The sequence below is a fragment of the Aquarana catesbeiana genome, linkage group LG12 (genome assembly GCF_042186555.1).
Source record: "Aquarana catesbeiana isolate 2022-GZ linkage group LG12, ASM4218655v1, whole genome shotgun sequence".
NCBI lineage: Eukaryota > Metazoa > Chordata > Amphibia > Anura > Ranidae > Aquarana > Aquarana catesbeiana.
In genome coordinates this window covers 224,445,844-224,461,291 of record NC_133335.1, presented here as the reverse complement: position 1 = coordinate 224,461,291, position 15,448 = coordinate 224,445,844, and the positions used below count along the sequence as shown (strand labels likewise).

The following is a 15,448-nucleotide window of genomic DNA, read 5'->3' as shown; positions in this document are numbered from 1 at the left end:
TTTCTTGAGATGCACCAACAGGAGCCATTGGCTCCTGCTGCTGTCAATCACAGCCAGTGAGGCGGGAGTGGGGGGGGGGTGAGGATGGACACAGAGAGCCAGCTCGGGAGCGCGCTCACGCACGGGTGCCCCCTTAGCAAGCAACTTGCTATGGGGACATATGTTGTATATTTTTCTTGACCTTAATTGACCTTAATTGACCTTAAATTATGCTTAATTTTATTAAATCATTTTAATTTTAATAAATAAAATAAATAATCTTTGTTAGCAGAAAATGCATGTACAGCAAAGCGCTGAAGTGGGGTGTTGTATGTTTTTCTTGACAATCCTAAATTATGCTTAATTTTATTAAATCATTTTAATTTGAATAAATAAAATAAATAATCTTTGTTAGCAGAAAATGCCTGTACAGCAAAGCGCTGATGTGGGGTGTTGTATATTTTTCTTGACAATCGTAAATTATGCTTCATTTTATTAAAAAATTTTAATTTTAATAAATAAAATAAATAATCTTTGTTAGCAGAAAATGCCTGTACAGCAAAGCATTGATGTAGGGCGTTGTATATTTTTCTTGATAATCCTAAACTATTAATTTTATCAAATAATTTTAATAAATAAAATAAATAATCCTTATTAACAGAAAATGCCTGTACAGCAAAGCGCTGATGTGGGGTGTTGTATATTCTTCTTGACAATCGTAAATTATGCTTCATTTTATTAAAAAAATTTAATTTTAATAAATAAAATAAATAATCTTTGTTAGCAGAAAATGCCTGTACAGCAAAGCATTGATGTAGGGCGTTGTATATTTTTCTTGATAATCCAAAACTATTAATTTTATCAAATAATTTTAATAAATAAAATAAATAATCCTTATTAACAGAAAATGCCTGTACAGCAAAGCACTGATGTGGGGTGTTGTATATTTTTCTTGACAATCGTAAATTATGCTTCATTTTATTAAAAAATTTTAATTTTAATAAATAAAATAAATAATCCTTGTTAGCAGAAAATGCCTGTACAGCAAAGCATTGATGTGGGGTGTTGTATATTTTTCTTGACAGTCGTAAATTATGCCTAACTTTATGAAATAATTTTAATTTTAATAAATAAAATAAATAATCTTTGTTAGCAAAAAATGCCTGTACAGCAAAGCATAGATGTGGGGTGCTGTATATTTTTTCTTGACAATCGTAAATTATGCTTAATTTTATTAAATAGTTTTAATTTTAATAAATAAAATAAATAATCCTTATTAACAGAAAATGCCTGTACAGCAAAGCATTGATGTGGGGCGTTGTATATTTTTCTTGACAATCCTAAACTATGCTTTATTTTAATAAATAAAATAAATAATCCTTATTAACTATAATTACACGCAAAGGAAATAAAAAAAAAAAAAAAAGACAATTGGACAAGCAGAACACAGGATATGAAATTCAGTCACATTATTTTGACCATTTGCGGACCTCACTTACCCTGAAGAGAGCGGACACGGTTTGGAAAGAGGAACCCTTCTTCTTACTGTGCTTCTTTGAAGCAGTCTCTGCAAGACCACAAGAGAGTATTAATAGTGAAGGGCCTGCAAACACAAATAAGCCTGCGGCTGGCCTGGCCGCTTGTGGTGAGATCATTATAATAATCCAATATTCCAATGGCAATAGTCAACAGGTTTTGCAATAAATAGTTAAAATTGAAGTTTCGTCTGCTTATATTTTCCTCCCTTGGTTCCTCTCTCCCCCCTCATCAACATAATAATGACACTTGTAAATAAAACCTGTCCATTTTCATTCCATACCTTATTTTAGACTCAGTGATGTCATCACTGGGTCCATTGGTGTGCGCAGCCTTTTGCATTATTTTAACAATATTATTTTTTATTATTTTTTTTACAATTTTTTTTTTTAAGAGCCCCATTGGGGGGGGGGCTTTGGTGAAATATCAAGGGTATAAACAGTCCCCTGATGTCTCATTTTTAAGACTGTTCATTCACAAACTGAAGCATAGTAAACATAGTTTACTATGCTTTGGGTAAGAATGAACACAGGTGTGACCGGTACAGATCACACACTGTGTTTTCCTGTTCATTCACAAACGACAGGTAAGAATGAACACAGGGGTGACTGGTACAGATCACACACTGTGTTTGTTTGGAAAAAGGAAGGGGCCGGTAAATTAAATATTTACCAGCCCCTTTCCTTTGCTCTCCATCCTGAAACATCCTCGGCAGCAGCCAGCGGGAGAGGAGAGAAGGGCAGCTAGCAGCACTGCAGGGGGAAGACAGGGCTCCAGGAAGCAGAGGATATCGGCATTGCACAGTTTGATTAGGGTGTGCCCAGGCACACCCTGTGTGCACGCCTATGTCTGGGTCTCTGTGCCTCTCTATGCAATGCAGGAAGATCGTGGCTGGTGAGAGGAGAAAATCACAGCACCCGGCCTCAGTACTCTTCCCAAGGGCTCTCAGCCCTGATGCAGGCAGTGGGCTGGCTCTTGGGAGGAGTTATGCAACATCAAAATGCCTTGATGGCTGGATGTGAGTCTGGAGGAGTGGGCGTTCCTAGGCAGGTGTTAGAAGAATCTATATCTGCTTAAAGCAGTGTTCCACCCGTAATGTTTTTTTTAAAAGTCAGCAGCTACAAACACTGTAGCTGCTGACTTTTAATAAGGACACTTACCTGTCCAGGGAGCCCGCAATGTCGCCCCCCCCCCCCCCCCCCCCCGAGGCCGATCCATCCATCGGATCTGGTGCAGCTGACGCCATTTTAACTAAGGGAAAAACGGCGGTGGAGCCTTCACTGCGCAGCTACGCTTCCTGAATGGACCCGTCATCTTCTGGGACACACACTGGTCCCAGAAGGCAGCGGGAGCGAGCAGCAGGAAATGACGCCCTGGGTCGCGGTGATGCTGGGGCAGAAGTACACAAGGTTCTTCCATAAAGGTAGGAAGGAGCAATAAAAATCAATAGCCAAAAACTAGTGGTGGAGGGGTAGGCTTTCCCTCAAGATCTTGTTTAAAAAGTGGGTGGATGGTTCATATCTGGTGGGAGTGCCCTAGAATCCGTCATTTTTTGGAACAAAGTCTTTAACATGATATTCAAGGTGACTGGTTGTCAGGTTCCCAGGTCCCTACCTGTAGCTCTACTAAATGCCCATATACCTCTAACATCAAGGTACACTCAAAAATGAATTCACTTCATCCTCACAGGAGTCAAGCTCACAATAGCCAAAGCTTGGAGGAAACCTAAACCCTTCCTATCGGAAGTTAGAAGGAAAACATCCTGGATAATGACCCAAGAAGAATTTTGAAAGTTTGGAAGAATCTGGGATCCATGGGCTAAATATGTAGGGATTTCTATTTCTCACGGTGCCCAATCGGCTCCCACCCTCACACACCGTTAGGTTAGACACCTATTCCCCTCTTCATCCCTCTTTTCCTTTTCTTCTATCTCCTTTTTACTCACTCTTCTTCTGCTATTCCCTGTTTTTGGGGTTCCTGGAAATGCCCCTAGGGAAACTTACTTCCCGTCTTACTTTATCGTAATTAAAGTTATAGATAAGTTAACCTTATATTTTACTTATTAGGCTGGATCCTCCTGATAAAATGGCCTTTAGGACCAGGGGGTGGGGACATTGGGGAGGTGGAAGGTTCTCTCCTATGGCACAGTATGATCCCGATAGGGGTGCTGTGGGTTCGGGAATATCTCTGTTCCCTGAATGTCTTACCTCGGGTTGGTTTTTCTTTTGATTTAGCCTAATAGACATATATTATATCTTCTCATTATTTGACTATTTGATAATTGCTTTTCCTTCTAAGTTATCATTATCCAGGATTTATCGTTAACGAAATTTTAAAAATAATTATTTTTATTCAATTTGGAAAATAAAATATTTTGAAAGTAAAAAGTGAGTGGAACTCCGCTTTAAAGACAACAGGTCACAAGAAAATGCTAAATCTAATACTGTTAACAGCAGGTATCATAAGGTTCTTGTTCATTCCAACACATGTATAAATTTGCCTTCTGAGCAGGGCAGGCGTTAGAAATCACGGGACCCTGTACAGCCTACCTGATAGAATCCCCCCAAAGGGGCACCATTCTTCCACTGACACCGATGATGGGACATTCCACCTCCTACTCCTAATTCATTGGACTATTTCCTAGACTGACACCAATAATGGAGCACCATTCCTCCCACTGACACCAATGATAGGGCATTTTTCCTTCCCTTGATACCAACAATTTGTACTATTCCTCCCACTATTACCAATGATGAAGCATTGTATACTCCCATTGACGAAAAGGATGTTTCCCAATGGCCACATTCCGGCCCCCAGAGATCCTGAAGGACAGTAAACTGGCCCTTTGTTTAGAAAGTTTGGAGACCTCTGGGCTATTCTATCTTGTAGGAATCTTTGCTTTCAGTTTAGTCCCTTCTGTTTATGGTGCAGAGTTGGGACTCTCATGTTTTAATTATGACACTAAATAGAGGCAACTTCAAAGGCCTGATATTTAAAAATGTATGAGACCTTTAATGTGGCAGATTTCACAACAGGCTTTTCACTTTCTTGGAGAACTATTTTCCACATTTTCTCCCATGGCGCCTGACATTTTTTAGGTTTTGCTTTATACACTAACCTGCGTCAGTTGCTGCATAGCTGGAGAAAAGGTTGGCCAAGGTCTTCATGGAAGATTTTTGGTAGAGCCCAATGACAGTCTCATTCAGTGGGTCCTTGTTCTTGTCAAGCCAGCCAGAGATATTGTAGTCCACAGTTCCGGCATAGTGGATCAGGGAGAAGTGAGCCTCAGCTTTGCCTTTGGCTGGTTTTGGTTTCTGGAAGTTGTTGGACTTGCCCAGATGTTGGTCGTACAGCTTGTTCTTGAAGGAAGCGTCTGTTGCCTTGGGGAACATGCATTCCTCTTCCAGGATGGAGAAGATGCCCATTGGCTATGCACAATATAAGACAAAATATATTTACAGCACATTTTTTACAATACCTATAAGACACACCTAACTGTTCTACAGAACAATATACCTTCTCAATGAGCTCAATGCAGGCAGCCAAGTCCATGCCGAAGTCAATGAATGTCCACTCAATGCCTTCCTTCTTGTACTCTTCTTGTTCCAGCACGAACATGTGGTGGTTGAAAAACTGTTGCAGTTTCTCATTGGTGAAGTTGATACAAAGCTGCTCCAAGCTGTTGTACTATAAGGAAATAAATGTTAGCCAAGCCTTGGATGAAAATCGCTAAATTCTGAAGGTGTTGATGGGGGAATGCATCCCGCAGTGCTATTGTATTAAACCAGTAGGTGGGGGTGCACAAGGGGCCTTCCCGGCTGCTAGGATACAATCATTACTACTAGCAACTATAGTTACTGGCAGTCATCGCATGTAGAAAAATCAGATTGGCTGGTTGGATTCCAAATCGATTGATGGATCGACCTAGGTACAATCAGCCTGCCCATACATGGTCCCTGTTGAACCGATCAAATTAAATGATCACTCATAGTTAGTAAAGAGCAGTGGTCTCCAAACTGCGGCCCTTTGCTTGCGTTTATCAGACACCAACAGTGGGCCACCTTTCTTTCCATTGACACTAATGATGGACCCGGGGCACTATTCTTTCCCCTGATATCAGCGGTTGTCTCTATCCCACCTCCTAATACAAGGGATTATTCCTCAGACTGACACCAATAATGGAGCACCATTCCTCCCAGTGACACCAATGATTAAGCATTGTATACTCCCATTGACGCCAAAGCATTTTCTACTCACAATTGCCACATTCCGGCCCCCAGAAAGTCTGAAGGACAGTAAGCTGGCACTTTGTTTAGAAAATTTGGACACCTCTGGTATAGAGCTTCATTTACATTCCAAGTGTGTTGATCAAAACAACATTTGCTTACATCAAAGATTTCAAATCCAGCAATATCCAGGACACCAATAAAGTACTGCCTTGGCTGCTTAGTGTCCAACATCTCATTGATACGTGTGACCATCCACAAGAACATCTTCTCATAGACTGCTTTGCCCAAGGCACCAACATTGTTGTAGACCTGGAAAGAGGATAACAGACAAATGCAACTTTAAATTGTTTTTTTTTTTCTTTTAAAAACTTTTGACACAGAAGTCATTAGAGTTCCAAAAGAATCATAAAAGACGAGGTCAGTAAAGCTTAGCAGGTCTGTTAAAACAGCTGATCCTATTGGACGCCTAGGAGGTGGGGAGGAGACTCACGGTGGAAGCGAGGAGAAGGAGAAAACACAGGAGCCACTACCCAATGCCCTGATCCCTGCAGCTCCTTGCTGTCTGCCGCTGCCCGATTCCTAGATGAGGTAAGTAGACCGACCGGGAGGGGTAGGGGGCTTTGGGGTGCCGCGTGGGGGGGTGTTGTTTGTCGCCCCCCCAAACAAAAAACCACGAGCCGCCATTGGTCACATGGTATTTGCACAGCGGTTTTTCGAACGCTATTTTTTGGGCCAAAAAAAAAAACCACATGATAGTTACCCCAATTTCTTTGTAAAATGTGAAAGATGGTGTTACGCTGAGTAAATAGTAAATAGATACCTAACTAGTCACGCTTTAATATCGCACACGCTTGTGGAATGGCGACAAACTGCGGTACGTAAAAATTTCCATAGCTGACGCCTTTACAGGTTTCCTCTTTAGAGTTACAGAGGAGGTCCAGCGCTAGAATTATTGCTCTCACTCTAACGTTCGCAGCGATACCTCACATGTGTGGTTCTAATACCGTTTACATATGCGTGCGCGACTTACATATGCGTGCGCTTCTGCGCGCGAACACGGAGGGAAGGGGGCGCTTTTATTTTTTTTTTATTATTATTTATTTTTACTTTTTATTTTTACACTGTCCTTTTAATTTTTTTTTTTTTATTATATCACTTGTATTCCTATTACAAGGAAAGTAAACATCCCTTGTAATCGAAATAAGCATGACAGGTCCTCTTTTGGAGAGATCTGGCGGTCAAAAAGACCCCAAACCTCTTCTTTACCTTTTAAAAGCAAAAAAATTTAAAAAAATTTTTTAGACCCTGGGCAAACATTTTCTTGGGCCCACCCGAATTCAACTATTTGCCGGGAGTGTGGGCTTAAGGGGCAGCTACTTTGGGCCTCACAACAATGACTGGGCCCCGGGGCAGCTTCCCCTTTTGCCCCGCGTTAAAGATGACCCTGGGTATGGGACTCACACCCCTTCTTCCCATATGACAGTGCTGCCACTTTTCAGTTTGGCCACTCAGGTGCCCAGCATTGTTACACTAGGGTGAGGCGTGAGAGTACAAATTCAGGTTAATATGGACCTTTCAGTAACTCTACAAGTCTGGTTTAGCAGAACATAAGCTGTCCTATGCTTCACCTCTCCTACTCACCTCCCAGTGTTGGCCCTTTTTGCCAAGAACCAAGAATCATTTTGTTCTGTAATGTGTATGGAATTTGTTAATGATAACAAGGAATGCAGTAACAATAGATCCCCTATAGCCAGTAACAATAGACCCACCTCAGCAATGATACATCTCCCTGCAGCCAGCATCAATAGACCCTCCGGCAGCCAGCAATAGACCCCTTCCTCAATAGCAAATCCTCCCCAGCAACATGGGACCCTCCTGGAACAATAGATCCCCCACAGCAACAACAGACCTCCACAGCAACAAGAGACCCACCCACAACAATAGATCCCCCAGCAGCCAGCATTAATAGATCCTCCAGCACACCCCAGCACCCCTTGCCATTACATACAGTCAGTGCTGGAGGTGCCGGAACGGCATTCCCCCATGTTCCTGCTGAAAAAAAGCCATGTCCTTAGACAAGGCCACGTACCTGCTGCACAGTCTGCCCTTTGGTGACGTATTCATTTCCAACTTTGACCCTGGGGTAGCACAGAGCTTTCAGAAGATCTGCAGAGTTCAGACACATCAGGTAGGCCGCCTTATCAGCAACTGGAAGAAAAACAAACATATTTATAAGTATAGAAATGAAAGTGTGAAATAGACACGTGCACTGCCGAATAACTTTTTCTTTTTAGTTTTAAATTCGTTTATTTTTTCGTTTTTTCAGGTCATGCGTTATGATCCAAAATTCGTTATCTCGAATTAATTCATACATTCGGAAAAATTCGAATTTGTTATGTTCTATTCGTTTAGATGCGGTATTCGTTATTTTGATAATTCGGAAGAATCCGAAATTTCGAAAGAACGAAAATCCGAAATAATAACGAACTAATTAAAGCTTACTATTAAATTATAGGTATTGGAATTTCCTTTCAAATTTGGCTGTTAGTGAACATAACGAATAAGAATTTATCCGAAGTTATGAATTATCCGAAATAATTAATGCTGCATCTAAACGAATGGAGCGTAATGAATGAATAATAATAAACAATAATAATAAAAAGTTTTTTAAATTTTACTATTATTATTATTTATTATTATTAATTCATTACGTTATATTCATTTAAATGCAGAATTCGTTATTTTGGATACATTCGTATTCGTTACGTTCACTAACAGCCAAATTTGAAAGGAAATTATAATACCTATAATTTAATAGTTAGTAATAGATATTATTAGTTAGTTAGTTATTTAAGATTTTCGAATTTTCGTTCTTTTGAATTTTCGTTTTTTTTGTTCTTATTTTCGGATATCTTCTACTCTAGTCTGGACCCTCACCTCTTCACCCCCGGTAGGACTCCCACCTTCCTTCCCAGCTAGAAGCCCCACCTTTTTGCCCTGGTCAGGGCACCCCCTTCCTCTCTCTGGTCAGGGCCCCCCATCTTATCCCAGTCCATCCCTCCCTTCTCCCCAGTCAGGGCCCCTACCTCCTTTCCCCAGTCAGTAGGACCCCTATCTCTTCTCCCCAGTCAGTAGAACCCCTACCTTGTCTTCCCAGTCAGTAGAACCCCTACCTTGTCTTCCCAGTCAGTAGAACCCCTACCTCTTCTCCCCAGTCAGTAGAACCCCTACCTTGTCTTCCCAGTCAGTAGAACCCCTACCTCTTCTCCCCAGTCAGTAGAACCCCTACCTTGTCTTCCCAGTCAGTGGAACCCCTACCTTGTCTTCTCAGTCAGTGTCCCAACCTTATCTCCCTGGTCAGGGCCTCCACCTCCTCTTCCCAGGCAACCAGTGCCGGGACAAGGTAATCTAGAGCCCAGGGAAAACATGCCAAATTGCACCCCCCCCCCAACATGTATGAGCATTATATGTCAGCCAAAATCATCCCCTCCCCCCCAAAAAAATTAAGCGCATGCTCACCCTCTAAGCATAAATCCCTCCTCCCAGCTCAAATCCTCTCTCTCCCTATCTGCCCCCCGCATAAATCCCCCCCCCCGCAAAAAAACCCCAAAAACTGAGCACTAATTTGCATGCTCACCGTCTAAGCATAAATTCCCCCTCCTTCCAGTACAAACCTGCCCCCTGCTGAAATCCCTACTCCCAGCACAAATCTTTGCCCCCCCAGCTCAAATCCTCTCTCTCCCCATGTGCCCCCAGCACAAATGCCCCCCCCCCCCCGCAAAAAAATGCTCCTCCTAGCACAAATCCTCTACCCCTCAAATTTCACCCCCAAGGACAAATCCACACCCCCCTCATAATTTCCCACTTCCAGCACAAATTCTCAACCCCCCCATCCTAGCACAAGTCCCCCCACAAATTTCCCATCCTAGTACAAAACCCCCCTCCCCCCCCAAAAAAAAAATATTTACCCTTTACTATATTACTTTTATAGCACAAACCCCCTAAATCCCCACTCCTAGCACAAACCCCCCCCCCCCCCCCTTCACCACTCCAAGCACACCTCCCTAAATTTATCCTCCTAGAACAGCTCTTACTCCCTGCCGCCCCCCCAAATTTCCCTTCTCAACACATTTCCCCTTCCCGCCAATCCCCCTGTGGGGCCCCACCCACCTCACGTGATATCACAGTGCCCAGGGTAGCCGCTCCTCCTGCCCACCCCTTGTCCCAACCAGGACCCCCCCCCTTCCTCTTCTCACATCTCCTCACCCTCTGTGCCTTCCGGCTCAGCTTGCTCCTCTCTTTGCTTTTGCTTGAACTTCATGTTTCCATAGTGCATGACGGCGCCGGTCAGCTTGTAGATGGAAAGCTTCTCCTCAGCAGTGAAGCCCAAGATGTCAATGGCGCTCTGCAGATTAGAACAGGAGAGTTACTTGAGCTGGAAGATGGTCTTCGCATCCATCACGCACAAGGATCGGTATAAAGAAAAATAAAATAACAAGAGATGTGATAGAAAAGGCTGACTAAACATGTATTTTAAAAAGGCACCTCCAGCCAAGGTCTTTGGGTCATCCCCACACCGACACCTGCTCCGACCTATCAGCTTCTAGAGTAGCCACACCCACTGCCAGCCTGATTTCTTTAGGCATGCAATTTATTTAGGCTCATTATATAATTCTTGGAAAATAAAGTGATTTCCTGAATTATGAAGAAATACATAAATGAAATAACAACTATTTTATGTTATTCTGGAGTGTCTTGTTAATAAAGCATGTAGCTCAATCAGAGATACGTTGCAATGAAAAATGTGATTTATTAACAATTACCATTTTTAGGAGGAGTCAGTGTGTACTAAGCAAAGGCCCTCTCTGTTTTTAAAGAGGAGTTCCACACAAAAATGGAACTTCCGCTTTTTGGAACCCTCCCCCCTTCCGGTGTGACATTTGGCACCTTCCGGGGGGGAGGGGGGTGCAGATACCTGTCTAAGACAGGTATTTGCACCCACTTCCGGGCATGGACTCCCACGGGAGTCTACGCCTCTTCCCGTCCCCCCGCGCTGTCTGCTGGGACACACACGGGTCCCAGAGACAGCAGGGACCATTCACATTGCGCAGCGCGACTCGCACATGCGCAGTAGGGAACCGGGAAGTGAAGCCGCAAGGCTTCATTTCCTGATTCCCTTACCGAAGATGGCGGTGGCAGGATCCGAGGATCGAGGGACGTTTCGGCCTCGGGTGCCGACATCGCTGGACCCTGGGACAGGTAAGTGTCCTTATTTTAAAAGTCAGCAGCTGCAGTATTTGTAGCTGCTGACTTTTTTTTTAAAAAATTTTCGCGGGACTCCCTCTTTAACGCTAGACTGGGTCAGTCTGGTTGTTTTGCAGGCTGGCTGGTAAGTGTGCTGGGAAATCTTTTGTTTGTTTATGATGTGCGTTGCCCTTCCGTGTGCACCTCGCTGCAAAGGCTACATATAGGTTGGGGTTGTTGCCACTTGTAGACTTGCCTACATACGATCACACAAAAGTACGACGGATTCGTACGTGATGACGTACACCGGACTAAAATAGGGAAGTTGATAGCCAGTAGCCAATAGCTGCCCTAGAGTTGGTTTTTGTCCGTCGGACTAGCATACAGACGAGTGGATTTCTGGGTCCGGCGGAGTTACGACGTAAAGCTTTGAAGCATGTTTCAAATCTAAAGTCCGTCAGATTTGTGGCTGGAAAAGTCCGCTGAAAGTTAGGGGAAGCCCACACATGACCGGATTGTCCGCCGTATTTGGTCCGTCGGCGTCTGTCGGACTTTTGTAGACGAAAAGTCCGGTCGTGTGTACGCGGCATTAGGACCACAGTATACAGAGGAACCTTGGCGTGGGTTACTGGAGCTTAGGCATATATTTGCAAATGTGTGCAAACAAAACGCTCTGTTTTTAATGTAACCGGTTAGACAGGGCCAATTCGGTTGTTTTGCAGGCTGGCTGGTAAGTGTGCTGGGGAAATCTTTTGTTTGTTTGTGATGTACGATGCACCTTGCTGCAAAGGCTAGCTATAGGTTGGGGTGGTTGCCACTTTTTTATATAGTTGGTTGACTTGAGTGGGGGGGGGGGGTGCACTCGCTGCCATTGTGCTCTTACTGGGCGTCATATGCGTCCCTGTGCCTTTAAGGAGGGGTAGGCTCCTTCCAAGCACACCTGCCCTTAATCTATCCACTGCCCTATGTGCTCCTACTTAGAAGGCTCTGGAAACTGTAGAGTTAGGACCACAGTATACAGAGGAACCTTGGCGTGGGCACTGTGGCTTAGGCATATATCTGCAAATGTGTGCAAACTAAACGCTCTGTTTTTAATGTAAACTGTTAGACAGGGCCAATTCGATTGTTTTGCAGGCTGGTTGGTAAGTGTGCTACAAAATCTTTTGTTTGTTTGTGGTGTGTGTGTTGCCCTTCCATGTGCACCTTGCTGCAAAGGCTAGTTATAGGTTGGGGTGGTTGCCACTTTTTTGTACACTAAGTAGAGACTGAGATCATGATAGAAGTTAAAGCTGACCAGTCAGTACAGAATTGATCAGCGAACATACATAGTGTCTGAGGTTGTGACTTGAGGGCTATGTCATGCTAAGAGAAGCTGCTTTGAGTTAAATGGCTACAAAGAGATCTGAGCTGTCTCTTCCAGTAATGGGAATTCCTTGTTTGATCTCTACTGTCAGACAATTTTACATTAAAGTTCTTCCAGGACTTACATCAGTGGCCAACAGCTCGTCAGAATCATCAATGCTTGCCACGGTGATCTCCCCATGGCTGATGAATGGGAAGTCATAGGGGTTGGTGGTGATCAGAAGCATGTCTGGAGGAAATATAACATATACATTTAACATATAAATTCAATACAAATGCCATTGTTGTTTGCTATAAATGTCAGATATAAGAAATATGTGTTAGGGGAACCATCGTGAGTAGGAACTTCGATATATCAAAAGGTGCAAACATGAAACCTAAACTGAGAAGAACAAGCTGTAATAAGTGCAATGCGTGCAATGCCGGATGGGGAGAGCTTTATATATCATGGAGAGATTTAGTAGTAGGGCTGAGCAGATGTATAAATATAGTTTCTTTTTTTGACCCCTTGTATGAAACATTAGCACTTGGGCTCCTCAATATCTAACTTCATAAACCCAGCCGAAGAGGGTCTGTTTTATGGCACAAGAAAAGATCCAGTTTCAGTAAAAGGAGCATTTAATCCTCAGAAGTCATTACAACTAGGGATTGAGCTTGGGTTCAATCTGAACCCACAAGGAAGTGCTCAGTGCTGAGCCAATCAGCTGCTGGCAGGGGATTCCACCACCCTGCACCAGCACATAACCAAAGGGGTGGGATTGCTTGTGACACCATTGATCTAATGATAGCTATGTGACCGAGTATAGTCATGCAGCCCTATTAGGTCAATGATATCCAAAGTGTCCCCGTCCCTTTGTGTTTTGATGCGGGGCGGGAAATCCCCCACCAGCAGCTGATTGGCCGGCCACTGTTTTCTTTCAATAATGCAGGAACAATAGGGGAAGGGAAGGAGATCACCGCTCCAGGTGGAAATGTGGATATAGAACTCTCCTCGGAACTGGAACAATAGGTGCCAGCTAATCGTATAGCAACATGAGGCAAAAAGGAAGTTCTGGATAGCCGCACTCCGGAATATAGCCTTTATTTGTAAAAAAGTCCAACAGATACAAGCCACAGCAAAAAATGGGACAAACGAGCTGACGCGTTTCATCCTTAACAGTGCTTAGTCATCGCTAGGGCTGTCCAGAACTTCCTTTTTGCCCCACTGTTTTCTTTCAAGTTTGGCCAAACATGGGTTCAGACCAAACCCAAGTCAAGCCAAAGCTCATCCCTAATAACAACCCACTGCACCCTTAAAAAAAACAAAAAACTCCTTATTTCACCTCCCCTATTGACTCAATGTATTTCACCAAAGTGAAAGCGGTCAGTTTTGCTCATCCCTATTCACTAGTGATTGGCTGACAAAACATTTTTCATATGATTTTACTCCCACAAATCAAAGTTTTGCTTATTCTTTGTCGTAACTGAACATTGAGCAGTAATATTTCCATCCCTCTGGCAGATCAGATCGGATGAAAACGGACTCTACGGTCCGTCTTCATCCGATCCCCCATAGAGGAGAGCGGCGCTCTGACAGGTCGGTCCCCTGCACAGTGTGCAGAGACAGACCTGTCATCTGCCTGCTAAGTGCTCTACCAAAAATTATGCTAGGGTCTATGAGGTTATGACACAAATTCTCAGGAACGTGTAAACTAGCCTATTATCACCCCGATATATTTTGCTCTAGGTATGGGATCCATAACACGAGAGTCAGCAAAGACTTCGGAATAGTGATCGCTGAACAAAGTTCCTTACCGATTAGCTCCGGCTTCTTGTTGGAACAGATCTGGTAGAAGATGTGGTAGCTTCTCTCTGCTTTCAGTTGGTAGGTGACTCTGGATTTCTCCAGCAGGTCTAATAAAAACAAGCATTTCATAAACAATCACAAAAAAAAAAATGTCCATCAAGTCCAACTTTTTACAAACTCCACCAGTTTTGGGGGGATATAAATATTAAAGTATAACTAAAGGCAAACCTTTTTTTTTTGTTAGTTTTGGACAGATTGGAGAGGGATTAGAACACGCATTAGGTTTTTATTACTGTCTCTTCCCCCGCTAGTGATGTTCATCCTCTCTATTTGTCCTGTTTACCATTATCATTGAAAGTGAAAGTTAAAAAAAAACCCAAATTTTCGGTTATCCCCAGAGAGTTAATTTTCCAATGGGGACACTAGTTCTGGTGACCTGGCAGCCCCCAAGGAATTTCCTTGATTTACGGGGATTATCTCTCACTTCCTGTTTTGGCTATCTGACAGGAAGTGAAGGTATATCTACCCAATGGGACCCAGATGGCAAAAAAATAAACTGACAGGGGTTATAACCCTCCCTTACTCTATCCAAAGTGAAAAAAAAAAGTTTTTGCCTATAGTTCTACTTTAAATCTAAAGCCTAATTCCAGCCTTCTTTTTAGTTTAGATTGGATGGAGTGGGGAAGAGGTAAAATTTCTTCCAGGGTTTAAGTTCTGTATATGACCCATGTCACATACGGAATACATTTTTCTCACATCCTGTCCCTGTGACACCCATACAAGAAATAGTGGTAGCGGTTGGCACGGGCACAGGAGTAAAAACATTGCCGGAAGTTCTGACCCTTCATTTCTTGTCTGTGTCCCTGTTAGAAAGACTTCCCATCACTTCTGGTCCTGACAAGAGATGCTAAAAAAATCTCCCCAGTAGGAACGCAGGCATCAAACCAAATCATGAAAGAGTCTTCAATACTTCTCAGCTCTAAAGCTCTGAACTAAAATTAAAAAAAAAAAAAAAAACGTGGCTGGTCTTTACATTTATTTAACTTAAAGTCAAAATTTTAAGCAGGGCAGAATAAACCAGGGACAGTCCCTCCTTACCAACACTTTGTTCCATAAATGTTTAAAAATTGTCCTGTTTGTCCATCCTAATAAAGTTGATAATACTAATGATAAGAATGGAGGGGTGCTGCACTGGAAACAGCCACATTTAACGCTATCAGAGCAAAACTATTGTAAAACGCGGGTGACATCATGCTAGACTTTGTTGGTGGTGAGTAGGTCTATAGCGACTCATTGAGGATCCTCATTATGG

The 15,448-nt window shown here is 43.0% G+C and overlaps 1 protein-coding gene across 1 annotated transcript in view; it reads right to left on the bottom strand.

Moving 5' to 3' along the window:
* Window positions 1-15,448, bottom strand: part of LOC141113584 (myosin-4) — a 58,100-nt gene that overhangs the window by 24,235 nt on the left and 18,417 nt on the right. The window contains exons 10-17 of the mRNA XM_073606781.1: window positions 14,145-14,243; window positions 12,476-12,579; window positions 10,011-10,149; window positions 7,834-7,952; window positions 5,904-6,053; window positions 5,032-5,202; window positions 4,634-4,943; window positions 1,479-1,546 (exon numbers count right to left, since the gene is read on the bottom strand). Coding sequence (XP_073462882.1) covers window positions 1,479-1,546; window positions 4,634-4,943; window positions 5,032-5,202; window positions 5,904-6,053; window positions 7,834-7,952; window positions 10,011-10,149; window positions 12,476-12,579; window positions 14,145-14,243 — 1,160 coding nt within the window. The remainder of the gene's footprint in view (window positions 1-1,478; window positions 1,547-4,633; window positions 4,944-5,031; window positions 5,203-5,903; window positions 6,054-7,833; window positions 7,953-10,010; window positions 10,150-12,475; window positions 12,580-14,144; window positions 14,244-15,448) is intronic.